Source organism: Microchirus variegatus (genome assembly GCF_963457635.1).
Source record: "Microchirus variegatus genome assembly, chromosome: 3".
In the NCBI taxonomy this organism is placed as follows: Eukaryota; Metazoa; Chordata; class Actinopteri; order Pleuronectiformes; family Soleidae; genus Microchirus; species Microchirus variegatus.
The window spans coordinates 26,653,242-26,671,500 of record NC_139804.1 but is presented as its reverse complement, the minus strand read 5'-3'; the positions used below and the strand labels follow the sequence as shown (position 1 = coordinate 26,671,500).

General features: G+C 38.2%; 2 protein-coding genes across 2 annotated transcripts in view; both read right to left on the bottom strand.

Annotated features, from left to right (window-relative positions):
• porb (P450 (cytochrome) oxidoreductase b) overlaps positions 1–12,448 on the bottom strand; it is a 15,613-nt gene extending 3,165 nt beyond the window's left edge. The window contains exons 1-9 of the mRNA XM_083886923.1: positions 12,435–12,448; positions 9,028–9,201; positions 3,688–3,736; positions 2,444–2,572; positions 1,588–1,740; positions 1,157–1,281; positions 844–933; positions 508–606; positions 82–106 (exon numbers count right to left, since the gene is read on the bottom strand). Coding sequence (XP_083743049.1) covers positions 82–106; positions 508–606; positions 844–933; positions 1,157–1,281; positions 1,588–1,740; positions 2,444–2,572; positions 3,688–3,736; positions 9,028–9,194 — 837 coding nt within the window. The 5' untranslated portion in view covers positions 9,195–9,201; positions 12,435–12,448. The remainder of the gene's footprint in view (positions 1–81; positions 107–507; positions 607–843; positions 934–1,156; positions 1,282–1,587; positions 1,741–2,443; positions 2,573–3,687; positions 3,737–9,027; positions 9,202–12,434) is intronic.
• Positions 12,449–13,983: 1,535 nt separating this feature from the next.
• tmem120ab (transmembrane protein 120Ab) lies at positions 13,984–17,419 on the bottom strand (the record flags this gene model as incomplete). Its single annotated transcript, XM_083887150.1, has 12 exons — positions 13,984–14,097; positions 14,395–14,463; positions 14,810–14,874; positions 15,039–15,131; positions 15,262–15,323; positions 15,424–15,489; positions 16,007–16,096; positions 16,236–16,331; positions 16,653–16,712; positions 16,844–16,960; positions 17,105–17,223; positions 17,351–17,419. 12 exons carry the CDS (start codon positions 17,417–17,419, stop codon positions 13,984–13,986), a joined length of 1,020 nt encoding a protein of 339 aa, XP_083743276.1.
• Between the last annotated feature and the right edge of the window lie 840 nt (positions 17,420–18,259).

The window sequence follows — 18,259 nt, the reverse complement described above, 5'->3', positions numbered from 1 at the left end:
AAATGGCATTGTTTGTTGCAAATGTGATAAAATATATGCCATGGAATGGTGTCATTTGTATTATGTTGACCAGCCAATGACACTGGTGAACTCTAGAGCAGGACTTCTATGGACAAATGGGTACAGTAGCATGGAAATTAAACCCTGTTCACCCTGTTGTAAATTGATGTACCTTCAAAATAACCTTGCAGACATTATTTGAAGGCTCAAATCCTACTTTATGTCGCTAAAAATATGATTATAAATGGTTGGACATAATTAATAAAACACAACAACTGTATATAATTAATTTGAAAAAAAAATTGTGTTTGAATGGAAGGAGTTGTGCAGAAAAGGTCTTTCCATATCCACAAGGGGGCAGAAAGCCTAAGGTTTAGAATAACACTTGGGAAACATCTGCAGTTAGATTGTAAGTGTAGATGAAATGTGAGCAGCGACTAAGGCAAACAGCTCAAATGATGAATGAGTCTTGACGCATCGCAACACCACCGCAGCTGCAGTACTTACGGTTTCTGAACCTCAAAACTCTTCAGACGACCGATCTCTCCTGTGTACACTTTGCTCGAGTTGATGTCAGGGTGCTCTTTCAGCTCGTACTGCCGTATGCTGTGGTGGAAGCAACAAGAAGTCAGACTCTGCTTAAGGATTTACAGCCTTAAGAAAACAAGCGCTTATACTTATCATCTGTTAAATGTTCAGACAGAGACCACAACAGTCTTACACCTTAATTAAGGCCAAACAGACAAGAGATACTAACGCTGCGACTACCACAGTAGGTAGTGCTGATGTTATTTTAATTATATTGTCACTTCCAAGTAAATTGTAAAATATCTATGAATGTACCTTGAGTCATCTCCTAAGGGTTCCACTCCAAAGTGCTCACAGACTGCCGGCCAGAACTGCTCTCTCCATGAAATGAAGTCCTCCTCCACACTGAAAGACAGAAACAGTTTGAATGTCTATGTTTAGAATGATTATTTAAATTAGGTCGCTTACTCAACAAAAATACAAATACAGGGTTAATACTCTACAGGGCATGTGGTTAAACAAATACAGATTATTACATGTAATTTCTACCTTACAATAAACATGTGTAAGCAGAGAAAATGGAAGTCAGCATTTGTTTGAAGGCCCAGGTGATTAATTGGTCACTTACTTGCCATCATCGTCTCCTAAGCCAAGGTCAAAGATGCGCTTGGCTCCCAGTTCTTCAAGTCTTTTATCCACATATTTTCCCATGGCGTTATAGTGCTCATATGTCTTATTGCCCAAACCAAATACCTAGTGACAGGACAGGCTTAAATTAGAAACAAGTCGATTGACAAATATGACCTTAAATAATATTTAAGAACCAATGGTACATACATAGTAAATATCAAAGACAATAAAGTGGGACTATCCTGCCACTTCCCACTTTTTTGTGTTATGATTAAATATAGGCTGCAAACACTGGCAGACCAATCAGCTGTCAGTTTGTTATACAGAGAGAGGGAGAGAGAGAGAGAGAGAGCTGCATGGGCAGGAAGCTGAATAAACAGAATTATATATTTTTAAATCATGGAGAAAATCTGCATTTAAAGGACTCACGGTGTAGTTAAGCCCAGAGAAGTCTTCATCATCATTTTCCTGCAGCCAGTCGTATAAATCCTGGGAATTATCTGTTGGGTCTCCTTCGCCATAGGTGGCCATGCAAAATATGGCAAGAGAGTTTTCAATCTCGCCCAGACGCGACAGTTCCGCCTGGAACACAAGACACAAAATGAACACTGTGGAGATTATAAGTTAGAGTAACCTTGTCAGCAAACTTGTGAGTGATTGCATCTTATATCTGCCTACACAGTACTGATATAAAACATTATGGATAAAACCTTGGCTCATTATTATACTGTACTATACTGTTTTATTGCACAGTACATAATTTTTACACTAAGGAGACACCAGAATGTTAATTTGAGAGTTATTTGGCTCATATAGATGTGGATTAATATGACCAATATTTGCTGGTACACTATTGCAGTTAAGAATTCAATCGCCCTATGTCAGCTGAGATAGCCACAGCACCCCTTGCGACCCTCCGGTGGAGGATAAAGTGGTAGATAAAGGATAGATGGAAGTCTCTAATACAGGGAAACATGCAGTAACTATGCTAACATGTGTCTTAAAAAATTTGTTTCCTCAATATTTTATCCTGCCATATGTTACAGATGACAAGTGACGACTTTCAACAATGGCACAAATGAGCATGATGAGCACAAATAGTGACAACATGATAATCAATTCATAATACCATGGTATATGAACATATCCGGACATCATCACTGTAGTGGGATATCTTCCCTAGCACTATGACAAAACATTCAACACGACAGCTTCAACAACAACCAGCCAGATGACTGAAAAGTGTCTGTGTTAATTTTAAATGTGCGGTTTATATGTTGGTTACCATTTCATACTCCTCTGGATCAGCGGCCATTCCTTTCATGCCATAGCGCTGAGCATCTTTGGACAGTCTGTTGGCAAATTCCTCCGCTGTGCCCGTCTGGGAGCCGTAGAACACAATGATGTTCTTGCCCTGGTTACAGATCAGCAGAAAGTCATCCACATGTTACATGAAAAAAATGTTTCCACAACAACTTAAACATCTGAAGACTTCTTGGTTTGGCTCGATTGTGTGAAGCACATGTCCTTCAGGCTTCACCCACACACACATAGCAAGCACAGCAGGAACGCTGTGGTGGGCTCAGTGACGCAGAGGAGGAGTGACGTTGATTCAACCAAAAAGCATGCTCTTAGTTTTTTAGACATTTGTTTAGCAGATGGTTTGAGAAAGTGTGATACATGTAACCTTTAAGTAGTTACTTTGTACATCACATACAACTATGTTGTTTTAAACAGAAGCAAACTATGTTTTATGTGTTAAACAGAAGCATTGCATCTTTTCTAAGTGACCTTAAATCGATACATAATGCATTTTCTTCCAAATGAAAAAATGCTGTATTTTCCAGCCTCCGCATGTAACAGAAAAAAGGTAACACAAGTAGAAGATGTATGTTATTAAAATAAAATAAAAAAACATAAAACTACAACTAATGTTTCCAACATATCCAACCATAAAATGGTCGATTTGCAATTGCAGTTGAAAGAAACATCATGAAATAATTCCATCCTTTATTCTTCTCTATCCATAATATAAAAAAGGAAGAAGGAAATGGAGGAAATCAAACAGAACTTGGATGCCAAACTTCTCTTCTGCCTTCATCATGGTATATGAAGAATTTGCTGGAAAACCACAACATTTAAAACCAAAGTCTTTTCTCAAGGCTGGCTTGAAAACAGAAGACCATCAAAGTCAAAATGAGACTTCCAAATGTAAAACTGCTCACATTAGCACAATTACATGTCGTGGTCTGAGCAGCGAGGGGGAAAAATACTAGAAAACCCTATTTTGACCTAAGCACTTTAGCATACTATTTAAAAAAAGAAGAAGAAAAAAAAAGAATAAATGATTAAGATGAAGAGTTGAGTTTAAACAGAGGCTGTTGAACACTGTGTACTGTATTTGCAATTGCAAGTCTTTAATATTAATCTGTACTTTTTCCAGTGATAAACTAGAAAAACTAAACTGTAGACACAACTGAGACAGAAAAGAAGTGAGAGGAGAAGAGACAAGGAAAAATTAACACTTACCGTTTTCTTCATTTTCTCAATGAAACTTGTGTCCCTTGTGGTGGGTGTTCTGCAGAAAAAGGAAGTGTCTCGATATAACATCAATTTGGCATTTTTATAGAACAAAATGTGTTCACTAACATGACACTGCTATTAAAAGTGCTCTCAAACATATGCTGTGGGGAAAATCATTTCTTAGAAAAGCACACATTTGTAGGTTGTTGGCCATTTTGCACTTCAGTAATCAGTAGGAAGTGTTCAGGCAAGAACCTTTTATGACTCAAAAGTCCCAGTTTCATTCTATGGACAGTATTCACAAATATGTCTGAATTTAAAAACACCATTAACAATACCCAGGGAAATCACATTGTGACAGTTATGATTATTGGTCAGTTGTCAGGTAAATTAATATATAAATAAAATGTAATGTTTTAAGGAAAATGAAAAGCATGTTGCAGCCACACTGCCTACACCCTCACAACAAAACATTACTTCAATCATCAACATTCATACAACAGGTAATGACAGAGTGGGTGAGCGCAAAAGCAAGTACTGAGAATTTGTTACAGCATTTTTTTATGGAGTAGCAGATCTAGTACTTGCATATTAATTACAGCTTTACACCTCATGGTAATGGAGGAGAAAGGGTACACACAAGGAGCAAAATCCATTATAGAGCAAAATAAAAAGCAAAGCCGCTTCATTCAGCATCAAAGCTCAGAGCAGACAGATGGCAATTCTGTGCTTGTGCGGAGGAATCATTTCCGAGCACACAACTCCAGCATACATACAAAGATGAGCGAAATCGATATTATATGAGAAATTCTTTCATTTCTTTTAATGGTAGATTTGACTGTTTTCTATCATGTAAAACTCACCAGAGATGTAATTAACTAAGGAAGCCTGATTCCACTTAGTCTCTAATGCACATTTAGTCAAATCAGTTTACAAGCTATGAAGCAGCCATGTGGGACTGATGCCTCACATGCAGTAAAAATGTTTAATATGGATTGCACTCATTCCATATGTGCAAAAGTGTTTTGGCCCCAAGCACAAGCATTCCTCACAGCTTTGACAAAATCTGTCTGAACAGTTATCAGCACCATCTGTCTCACTGGCACCACGGTGACTCAACTGAGTGCATCATCAAGGTGACAGCAAATGCAAACTCGAGCCTCGACTACATCAAAACAAACACAACTGGTTTTGGTGGGATTTTTATCCAGCAATTTACAATATTACAAATAACTTCTCAAACCCTTGGTAATAGCCGAGTAAATTAATATGCTTATATTATTTCACAGGAAGTACATATTTCTAGCAGCCTGACTTCCAAGTTGTGTTTGCAAATGACTGTTTTTGATATTGTTCTATTTACAACACAATAATCTGCTTAGACTGACTCTAATAAGATTAGAATTAATTGAGGTCATGGAAGTCATTAAAAGGCCAAATATCCTGTGAGAAGGCTTTATACACTCACAACACCCATGGAATAATCAATACAGACTTCTATAACTTTACAGACAAAACAGATACAATCTTGAACATCTACTATCATTAATGTTTGCTTGTGTCCCACGGAAAACACACAAAACATACAAACAACTCACACCAGTTCATAGCTCACCATCTGTATGTATTGTCAAAATTAACTTTCCCTTCATCCATTAAGTTGTACAAGAACTTAACTTTTTAAACAAGCACATTCAGCCACATGCCCATTTGAACATGGGGGTGCTGACATGATGGCATCAGTAATAAACCCCATGATATGTTTGACAGCTGAATACAATTAAACATTTTCAAATGTGCAAGGGTGTTTGGCGAGTTAAATGACTCAGCTTGTGGAAAAGGGAAAAAAAAGGGCAGAGAGAAAAAACTGAAGACCTAATAATTAAATTGTGTTCGAACAGATTTTATCACCATCGCTTACATAACCTACAGGGAATATTTAATGGTTTCTGAAACAGAAACAAGCAAGTACATTTTTGAAAACTTGTACTGGAGGTGTGATCTGTGCCATCAAACACAAACACATCAGGATTAAACAACGGCTGAAGTCGGTGAGTGTTTAACACATGTATCATTAAAAATGTCCTAGTCTACCTTACTATGCAGTTAATCAAGCACTTCACTGACCTCTCAGCAGCATCTCTCCTGTCCTCAGGCAGGGAGAAGACGCAGCCCATGGCATGCAACCCCGTAGCTCAACAATACCTCCAGCACCACTGGCTAGGCCACTTCGGGAACCACCACGCTCAAAATCAAAAACAGGACGCGGGACACTGTACATCCACACAAGATGGAAAAATAAAACAGTCCAGAAAGGCAGCAAGACATCGGCAGGTTTAGAAGAGGTGCCTGCTTTCACCTTGGAGGCTCCAACACAATCTGAACTCTGCCTCTTCCTGTGCTGCTCGCTGAAACCAGCGTCTGTTACACACATGCACACATGCATAGAGAGAGAGAGACACACACACATACACACACACACACACACACAGCACAGCAGTCTACAAGCTCTGTCAGTGTCTGGCAACCACTGAGGACACAATGGTGGGAAACTGACTTCCCCATAAAATGTAGCGGAGCTGCAGACCCACACTTTTGACTCATGCAAACACACACTGAAATACTCTTGGGCTGAAAATGCCTTCCTCCTCATCCCCGCCCCTTTCCCTCTCTGGTCTGAAAGGTGTTCAGCACAAAAAAAGTCTACAAGATCCATTCTGAGAATTTGGCTAGTTATCAGAGCAACTCCTCAGTAGACTATTGAAAATGGGGGGGCTGTGAATGGTTGTTTTTTTCTGAAGTATCCCCCGCCCCCATCTCACTGGAGGAGAGGGGGGAATGTCATTGCTATAGCAACCTCATTTATCATAAAAGGATTGCATTTGTGACATGGCCCGACTCCAAAAGCAGAGCAGCTCAGCCCACACAAGCACCCACACGCACACACACAAAAGAAAAACAGGGGAGTGGGGGAAGATTTCTTTTTTTTTTAAAGTAACTCAGAGCAAAGAAAGGGTTGCTTGTCTTTTGCCTCAACTTTCCAACCTTTACAGAGGACTCACAAATGGAGCTTGGCTCTCCCTCCTCATTTGTTCTCCAGGGAGCTTTCAAAATGGGTTCAGGGCCAAAAACAAAAGCACAGGAAAGACATGGAAGACTACGCCCCCTTCATAACAGTTAGGTAATCACTAGAGGGGAGGGGAGACCAGCTAGGCACTTATGTTGCTCTGTGTTCCCTTCCTGTATTCCCACCCTCCACAGCTACACACGTTCCCCAAAGCAAAACATGTTCCATGGGTCTTTCCCCTATCGCCAAGCTCCTGTATTCACAGAGAAGGTCAGGATCTCCCTCACTCGGCCAGAAAAAAACTCCATCCCCATCCACAGAAACTAATGTAGAAGCTCAACCTCACAGGGAGCAAGAGTGTTGCTGGCCCATGATTTTACTCTGGTGACCAAAGAAATTGTCTTGCGGTTGGGGAGGGACTAAAAATGTAGCCAGTCAAACGGGAGTTTGGAGAAGCCAAGCCTCCATCTCTCCACAGATAAGTGATCAGAGGAGGGAACTGAGGAGAGAACAGAGGAGGGAAGGCACACAGGCAGCGAAACCAGAGAGAGAAAGAAGCAACAAAGGTCGTGACTAGCTGAACATTTACAAGAGCCGTAATCAATGCACTCTCCCACACTAGATTCAAGGTTATTGTAGTGACAACTTGAACACAGAATTTGACGACAAGCCAACTGAAGTAACACTTTTTACTAAGACACAGTTGGATCATTGTCATAAGGATTTTCTATTATTAAATTTAAGTAATGTATCATAATAAAAATGGGACATTCATATGTAGCGTCTAGAACTACATGAAAATGGCATGGAAGAAGAGGTGTCCTGGGATCCTGGGATAATCCTACAAGCTGCTGAGATGACTAAAGTTTGCTGAGATGACTGAAGTTTAGACAAAATCAAAAATCTAAACAAATACAAGTATATGAATGACCAGCTCCACATTTTACTCAAAACAGCTTTGTGCAATGTGTGCATATAAAAAAAAAAAAAACATGTCCAGCCTTTGTGCCTGTTAATACACCAAAAATATGCACAGTTTTTTTTTTATCCAACGGCCGATAAGAGATCAATTTATTTACTTATTTATTTATTTATTTATTTATTAGGTGCCTGCACCACTAGGCATTCTAGTGAGAAATAGTTTATTTATTTAATTAAAATAAATATGCTGCTGACCCAGGGGACTCCATGCACTTGTTTTTGTTTGAAGTTAAAACAAGTGATAAGTGAAAGATAAAATAACATTTCAGTTGTATTGAAATGTTGGAAAACCTTAGGGAGCTATTTATTTGTTTAAGTTTTCAATTAACTTTATAAGACATGCTGCTGAGCCTGGGAGCTTTCTGCACTTTTTGTTAGAATTTTAAAACAAAGATGTCTATTGTCTAATATAAAAATAACCTTTAACATGTTGCAAATCTGAAAAGCTGTTTAATAAACATACGCTTAAAGGCATTTAAAAGTTAAAGTTAACCGAGGAACCGAGGCAACAACTTGAGACTGTGATCGCTCGTGATGGTTCGACAGGGACACATGTACGGCCGTGCATGTAGCCTGTTGACTGCCTTGAGATGAACTGCAGCCTTATGCTATTGTTGCTGCGACGTCCAAAATGTCGAAAGTTAACATAAAAAAAAAAAAAAAAAAAGAAGTAATAAAATTGTATGGGTAATGGGGGCGGGACTAGATAAGCTTTGCTTCTCCCACTGTCCCTTTCGGTCATGTGTATGAATATAAATGCTGATGTATGCAGATGTTGATTACTTGTCATGCCCGAAATAAACGATTCATTCATTCATTCATTCATTCATTCATTCAAACCATTTAAGGGGTGACACAATGCAAGGACCAGCCAAATTGTCCTCAATTTCATAAAATTCACTTCCTGTAATTTATGTTTAATGTCCTCACAAACTCGACGGATTTGGGTTCGATTCCCAGCTCCGCTAGTCTACATGCCGATGTGTCCTTGGGCAAGACACTTAACCCCACATTGCTCCTGACAGCTGTGCCGGCAGCATGTAAATGGGTATGAACGATGAGTCATAGAAAATGCACTGCATACATGTACTGTATGAAAGTGTGAGTGAATGGGTGTGAATGGGTGAATGGCAAAAGTGTATTGTAAAGCAGGTTTGAGTGGTCATCAAGACAAAAAAAAGCACTATATAATTTACACACACACACACGTATATATATATATATATATATACACACACCACCCACAACAAGAACAACAAAACACACCAAGACTGACGTGTAGCCTGATGGATACTCACAATGCTGTTTCGAGCTTCTTGAATTCAGGTATGGGCTCAGGCTTCTTACGGGACATGAACCAATAAATGAAGAGGCCAACGATTAATGAAAAGAGGAAGAGGTCCAGGTTGCTAAAAAGAGGCTCCTCTTCTTCTGGCATGGGTGTGGGGGTCTCCGTGTCTGCCATGTTAACGCTGTACATTAGGACAGAAAAAGCACTGATATTAGACATTAGTTCAACTAGATGAACTTCAGTGACTAATCTATCAAGTAAAAATTGTACATATCATTTGGGTTTATAAACTGTTAAAATAGATTCAAATGTAGTCATTGCACATCTAAGCACCCGTACGGTGAATTACAGTACAGTAAGTGGGTTAGTGACAAAGGGACAGATACGATTGTATGTCAGCATGTAACTACAATATGGACAGTATGATGAAGGGAACCGAATTAATAGTAATTTCAATAAAATGGCTACTGGTAATGTTTCTAAACAGCAAGTTAGGGAATAAGTAAAGAATAAAGAAGCAATATATTCTGCTGAATGAGGCCAGAGTTCAATAGTTAGGGTAGACTTAATAAGCAGTTTGAATGCATCAGGTTTATCTCTAGAAGTAGAGGAAAACACTACATTACTGAACTGTTGCTACAAGACAACAGCTTGGAGCACATGTAACTTCAGCAGTCTATTTTGCATAATGTGTATCTCTTATTTCAAATGCATGTGTTCCAAGTCTACCACCTATGAGAAAAATCTGACTTAACAAATGTTGGAAACAAAACTGGTTGAGATGCTGCAGGAAGCAATATTCTTAATTATCTACCGTACAATGACAGCTTTTGTGCACACTTAATTGGACAATTGGCGTTACCACTGTGCTCAGCATACTATAGCATTGAAACCTGAGGCTTTCCTTTACAGGGGAATCTCTTTTCTCACTTGAGCACAAGCAGACTTCGTGTTCTCAGCTTTCAGGTTACAGTGGTTGAGGGGCAAAAACTTTGAGATTAAGTCTACTCAGATCCTGTGAGCTGGCTCTTCATGATTCCAGTGCAGTGTGACTGACATCACTCCCTCACCTAAGTACACACTCAACATGAATGCTGACTCACTGAAATAAAGCCCTTGAATAAGCATGTACAGAGGTACCTGTGTCCCAACAAAGTAGGTACAGAAGTGACATGGACACAATGACCTGCAATAGCCTGAAAAGCGTATTCCAGTAAATCCCATTATCTCTTTCTAATAAAATAAATAAAACATTTTACACGGGAAACATAATTTGACTTTGCACATTTCACTAACATTAGCCACAGGTTGTCATTTGATCAGCTTTATAAATTATTTGCCAACTGAACTGTTAATATTATACTCACTTACTTAGCATATGTCTGTGTCCTTTAAAACTATTAGCCAACCAGTACTAGCTTTTAAGGCCAGAGCTAATATTAAAAATGTGTACAGTTCAAAAAAACAGATATGTTTCGACTGCTTAAGAGAGGTGAGGTGTCGATTTAGCTCTATGGTCTGTTTGGATCACCGCGTGTTGCTGTGCTGTATAACAGTGTTAGAATGGCAGGTGTTTCTATTAATTTGTCCATTGCAATAATACATTCAATGCAGACTTACTAGCAAGAAAACCTCTCTATATATTGAAATACAGTGCAGTCACACTACAAGCTAGTTTTATATTGATGTACCTAATGTACGAAGCTGTAAGTATTGGTCTCAGTTTATATCACTAATTACTTTTCAGTGTCTCTGAATCCATTGTGGTATCGTTTCCATGTCGACTAATCTCTCCCTACAGGATCAATTTGCAGCTCAAACTGAAAACACATGGGTATTGTGTCTTTCATTTAAAATGTGTCAGTGCTTGTTTACAGGAAAACTTCACAGAGCCACATAGGTTGTTTCTACTACCTATAGCAGTAATCACATTATTCTTACAGTAGTGACACAAAGGAAAATACAAGGCTACAAAGGTTAGCAAGGATGATCAAAGAAAATCCCCCAAAAGACAACAATTTTGATAAATAGTTCAGCACTTTAATTTTAAAAATAGTTTTTTGCTTATTACTCATGAAAATCCCATAAAGTACTGGGATATGAAGCTCTAGTGGCTTTTTGCAGAGTATGTATTTTCACACTATATTGCATGTTGCTCGCTCTTTATTTGGATACGGTGTCTCAATTTGCAATTCCATGAGCTCTCGTGGCCACTGTACAGATACTTCTGACACCATAAAGTTGCACAAAATGTCAAAGTGTACGTTTGCCTGCTAGGACATTAAGTATCCAAAGTCAAGTTAAAAAAAAAAAAGAAGAAGCTTCAGTAGCTGCTGCCTTCAGGGGGTGAAAGATCGATGGGACTGATAGGGACAGGGATTACTGCAGTTCATCCTGAGCTGTACTAAATTATAGAATTATTTAAAAGGAACTGTCTGGAACTGTGTCATCTGATTTTCAAGAGATAAACAACACTTAATAATAATCATTTAAAAATTAAAACACAAGACATCACATTGAACATGTATGACAGAGTACAAGTGGAAAAAAATACATTTACAAAAGATAAGACTACAGAGCATAATATAGCACCTTACATTTATAAATATTATGCATTATCATATTCATAAAATGTATATTGTAGTAATCAGTGATTGAAGAAATATTATCAGTGTTGTGGTGTACTATAGTACAAACACTAAACTAAACTAATTGCTGTGTATGTTTTCAATCAGAAATTGAATATACTAGCCATTAGTATGTTTGTATCAGTGGAAATGCTTTAGACTCCATTTTATATAAACTGCGTTGAGGTAGCCTGACACACTACATAAGCACGATCGATTATTGACTAAATGAGTTGTAATATCAGCTTCCTACCTACTCCTTTTGCAGCTACAAAGTGTGCTTGAATACCAAAATGATTTTTTTCAGTATGATATAATAAATACAGTTAATGAGTGACAGCTCAGAGTCCAACCCTTAACCCAGATGTTGAGTGTGTTCAAATCGGTGCAACGAAGAGAAATGTGGACACCGGTACATTTAAAGCACCGGGCAGCGGTTTAACAAGCTTCAAACGGTGATGACTGAGAGTCAATGAGGTTTAACTCGTTTTAAATTAAACGACTATTTTGTTAAACCCAGTTCAATGACCATGCTAACCAAGAGGAGTGAACTTGGGGCCGAGGCTAGTACCGGGCTGCTGTTTTCAAAAGTTAGCCTTTGCGTAACACACGAGTCAGCACCGTACCCCCTGTTTGTTTAAGTGAAAAACATTCGTATTTCTACTGCGTTTTTAGTTCCCGGCTTCGAGTTGAATCTATTATGTTATTATATACGTTTCCCACCAACTGCCATGGACAAAAGGTTGCTGTGAATATTATTAAGCAAGTGAAATGATGGCAAACTCACCTTCGTCTCTCCTCTTCTCGTCAGGCTCACACACTGCGCTTCACACGGAAGGAAACTTTACGCCACGTAGGAACAAACCAACTGCAGCCTCACGGCGGGGGAGGTCCTTCGCGCTTACACAACCTATATACTTTTTATTTACACGGTTTTTCAGTCTTTGACACTATGTAGACTTGTTTTGAAACACCCCCTATGCAGTAATGGGTTTAATCGCGTTGATTTTCACTTGCTAGCAGATGCGTTTAGTGTTGGACCAGTCTGTACGTACAGTACCTTCTGCCAACGTGACCATGTGAGCGTTTTTTTTAATAGTGGGGGTGCTCCAGGCAAAGGGTCATGGTTATGTAATTCAGCTTGCCATTAGTTCAGACACTGTCTGTGTGTGGCGGTGTGTCCTCCACAGCTTAAAGTCTGTTGATGTGCACAGCACCAAGGACACACATGGTAGATAGACAATCCCTGTGTGCTCACACCTGAACACTGATTGAAGAGGCAACATCACGTTTTCAAAATCTATCAGTTCATCAGCCATGCTGTATTTGTATAACACTTTTCATTCACATAAAACATATTGCAAAGTCCCTCTCATTACGAACATAAAGACACATGCCTGACAAACACTCACACATACGAGGCAATAATACAGTATTCAGACAAAACACCAGAGGCAGCAATAATTCATTTAATAAATACTAATAAAACCCTCAGAGAAAATTGCGTGGCTGTTAAAGTTGAGTAAGACCAAATAATAAAATAAGAACAACAGTGGTACAGCAGTGGAAAACTTAAGGAAAAAGATAAAACTGACTCGTCGAAGAACCTTGAAAAAGCACATTTAGACACAATCCTTTGCTAAGGCCACTCAGTTTCCCACATTAACAACAAAATCATATGATTTCATCATCTTTAACTATATCAAATTATTTATTTGTATCACTTTTAAATGAGGTATACAAATGAGATGGAAATAAAAGTCAATAAAATGGGGGAACGATGGAATAAACATGCAAATCATCCAAGAGTAAAACAGGTTAAAATGTTTGTTTTACTGTTTGTTCTACAATCAGGTTTGTTCTGACCTTAGGATTAAGGCCATCACAGGTTTGTGTGTAACATCTTGATGTGAAAAATAATGTGAAAATCTAAAATAATTTCCCCTCAGTTTGGGCAGCATTTTGTACAAACACAAACATACCTTACATACCCATATTTAATCGAAGCAGTAAACAGACAGGTACGCACAAAGGTACACAAAGTGTATAGGAGTGCAGCCTTCGAGGTGCGTGCGTTGTCAAAGTAATCAGAGAATGCATTTAGACTGGAGGGTGTTTGTCTTTTCTAATGGGGCCATCTCATGTAACATTCACAAATAAGAACACAGAAGCTTTGAAAGACAGTTACACTTTTAATATTAACCGATCAATCGTAGCACATTATATTATATTTACATATTGTATAATGGCCACCTTTACTTGAGTTCAGTGATGATATGAGCTCTCACTTTGAGCGGGGACATGTGAGACAGCATTTATTTTTCCAACATGACACATCACAGACTCTTTGCTTTCTGGTTCCTGCTCTTCAGCTTCTGACGGAACACAGCGAGAGTGGTGAAAAAATTCCCCATGAACAGAATGAGGAAGCAGAGACCACACATCAAGACCTGGCATCACACACACAAACACAAACAACAACACATGAGTAAGCAAATTATCGTTGACTACTATTATTTTTTTGTTGTCAAGGTGAATTATTCAAAAGTATTCTTATTCAACACTAAATATAATGAAAAGTAAATATAAAAATTACATTTAATAATATTTATCTGGATGACTGTTGTAGCTATACAACTCGTGTTGTAAAGGCACACTGTGATCAAATATTGTGTTTTGAAAACTTAGATTATGGTGGGTATTAAAGGGTGAATCATTGAAACGTAAGTGACTGTGAAAGCACTGACCTGCCATTCTTTGCAGTCTGGGAGCTGAGCCATCCTGAAGAGTGAGAGGCCATTGAAGAGCTGCCAGAACTACAGGACAAAACACGAGGACTTAGGTTTCTGGTGATTTATAATGAATGGGTATACACGCTACAAACACAGACGGTGCAAGCAGAGACAAACTAAAGGTTAGGCTGTTGTGGCCATAAACCTAAATATTGTCTAAAATCATACCTAAATATCCAGGATAATATTATTAGGAAGAATGACGTCAGCATTTATTGTTACACATTGTGTGTCTTCAGGTTTAAACCATGACAAAGCTTCTTTTCTCTTTCTCTTTTGTTTTTTTTGCAAACCAGGCAATCATGTGTAATAAGAGGAAATTACTTCTATTTAGTTGCACACTATTGTCGTCGTTACTGACTGTACTCACGTGACCAAAAAAGAGGAAAGGCAAAAGAAACGTCAGCCCTTTCCACATCCAGGACTGAAATCCCTCTGAAAACAGAAAGCAGACAAGGTGAAGCTGCTTTCTTTAACTCACTTCTACATTTGTTAATCACAGCTGTTTTTTTGTTTTTTTTTAACAAAATATTCATGTATGACACACTAATCTGAGAGCACCTGCTCTTCATGTCCTTGACATTTACAGTGCACCTCACCCACAGTCAGATCCATGTTGTGTCTTTCTCCCAGGGTTCGTAATCTGTACAGGCAACCACTCTGATAATAGCACTGCAGACACTGAACAAAACCTGCACATTCCAGACAAAAGACATGGTTTGATTTCTTTGTAAGAATTATTTTTTATTATAATTATATATATATATATATATATAATATTATGTATTATGATGATTATTTTTGTTGATACTTTGTCCTTACTTTGGTAGAGGGAGTAGGCAAGAAACTGGTTCCTGAATATCTTGTAGAGGTTTCCTTCAGGCCTTAGTTGTGAAGGGGGGAGACGTTTATTTAAACGTTATCGTCATAGTAAATACGCTAAAACAGAGCTTCCTAATCGGTTTTTAGATTGTTAGGACTCACCATGTTAACATCACGCCGGACAAATAAGCTGAGATGTAGTGATGGAAAACCCACCAGCCTTTGATTCTGTGATACACAACATTAGAAGACAATTAGCTGCAGTACTGTGCAAAAGTCTCAGGGCACCATCACCTTTGTTGTTTTTATGTCTGTAAAATTGTCATTTGGATTGGAATGATGTGAGTGAAGGTTGGCCTCACATATTATCAAGCTGTCAATGAGTTTAACTCATAAAGCTTGTGTGGTTTTTTTTTCACATGAAATAGTAAGACAAACACAGATTTGACCAATAATATTAATAAGGGTTTCCCTTTCGGTTTAAGTTATTTTATCTTCACAGACATCTATCTTTTCTGTATGTGGTCTGATAAAGTGACAGAGAAATAATTATACTGTAGTATATGATATACTATAGTGTTGCTAATAACAAATCTAATGGTGGCCTAAGGCTTTTGCACAGGACTCTACCGCACAGTGGCAAGTATTTAAACGTTCTGAGAAAGCAGTGCACATTATATGTAAAATTATACATACAACATATGGTCATGAAAGGCTTGATTGTATAAAAAGAACAAGGGCTGACCTGGAGCCATTGCTGATGAGGATACTTTCCCTGATAGTTAATGTGCAGTAGTACCACACCAACAGGAAATTGAGGATTGCATCCACAAATCTAAAGTCAAAAACATAGGACAAATGCCGGGTTTAAAGTTTCAGCACGAGCCACGATTCTGTCCAAGAGAGCCAACGATGTCATTATAACGTCAAAAGATGGACCAGCCGTGGTGTGTGATAGTCTGACACATACGTACCTGTAGCTCACAAAGAAATGGCATATGAAGGACAACAACAGCAGGATGACCGTGGTGCACAGCTTGAACTTCTCGTATTCGTCTTTGTAGGCAAATCTGGAAAATATTCAAGACTTAAGTGTTAGGCCTTTCAGGACTAATGCAATAAGCTGAAATTTATTAGCTCGGGAAATACTCTGTCATGTCATAATATAGGCTTTTTGTATTAGTTGTGCCTCCTGAGCTCCTGGAGCATCATTGACTGACTTCTGATACTGTGATGAATCATATCAGGCTTATAAAATGATTCAGTACACAAATACAGCATATAAAAGGGTTGTGACTGATACAAATGCACTTTAACCAGACAATTGTTACAACTACAGAACTAAAAATGGACATTCACTTCCTGCAATGTCTTTAAAAGTCATTTCTTACTTTGACTGTTTGTTGAGAAGAGTAACATTCACATTTCCAAGGACCAGACTGAGATATAGCCTGCAATAAAAATCATCATGTTAACTTCATTTGACGTTATGCAGTGTAATTTCGGATTGTAATTAATCACTTCGCATGCATCGTTTTCCTTGACATCCACAATCATTTTGTGAGTTAAATGAAGTTGTCACCCATTTTTTTGGGGAAGAAAAGCTTCCATCTCAGAAAAAGCATTCAGCCGCGTCTTGATTTTGTCTTTTATGTCATCCACGTTTTTAGAATCTTCCTCTGATGATTCCGTGCTGCATCTGATGGGCGGCATAAGAGGACACACATCAAGATTGCAGTATGTCTTTATTTCAGGGAGCATTTCATTTTGTATATGTACCATAATTTATATCTATTAATGTAACTATAGATCCATGCACATTTGTGTATGTGTGGACTCTTACTCTTTCACCAGATGGGACAGCTCTGTCAGTCTTCTTCGCTGCTGGAAAATGGAGGAAGAGCAGCTGCTTTGTAGTTTAGAAATTTCATCCAGTTTCTGTAAGTAGATTCGATGTGTCTCCTGGAGGACATATATGTCAGTAATGAACTCTTGATTATTGACTTAACCACCACCAAGATACACAACATAATTCAATAATGCAAGGCAGTTTTGTGCTTCGGGGAGATTATCTAAGTCCGTTTCTTACCTGAAGTTGTTTACATTCTTCATCCATGTATTTCCATTCATCCAGAATGTTTGTCAAACCTTGAGGCATTTTCTCAACAGTTGTTTCCAGGACTTACTTATAAATACACAAAACCCCCACCCTGTATATTAGAACCCAGCAACAGATTCTACCGATTTAAGCAACAAGAAATTACTTGGATATAGTGCCATATGAATTACTCTTCAAGGTGTGTATCACATCTCCGTGGAGTGCTTCTTGCATAATGTGAACTTTGACTGGTACGAATGTGCAAGATTCCCATTTGGACATTGTTCTGTGGACATTCTTTGGTTATCACGATCAGTTATCAGTAATAAAAGCTTCAGGTTATTCTATTTGTTTTTTTGCAGTACAAAATCTTTTTGCCACGGCTCTCCAGTCTATTGGCTCATGTGAGACAAATAAACTGGAGAAAGTGTATTTACTAGAGAGTATTTACTTAGGATGTGGATTTTTTGTTCACCGCTGCAATAAAAAAAAAGTCAGTTGAAATGGGCCCTTACATTAAACAGCCAACGAGAAGATTAATTTATACAAAAAACAACAAGACACTGACATTAAAACATACAGTTCTTTTCTGCTACCATTATCCCGTCCATGTCTGTTTGTGCTTTTTTATTTAATAAAAAAAGAAAGAAAAAAAAAGCCACATCAAGATACATAGATAGAAGATAGAAGATATTTACATAGAACCAGAAACAGAACTATTCAACCGTGGCCTCTACAATTAGCTAATTGTGCTGTTTCACCGTACACTTTTATTTTGAAAGTCACAACACATATCTGTGTTGGAATAGTGTTAAATAATTTAAACTCACATACTAAACCGTTTTTCTATAGTTCAATTGGCTGGTCCCCCCTGACCAGTCTAGATTATATAAGTTTGAG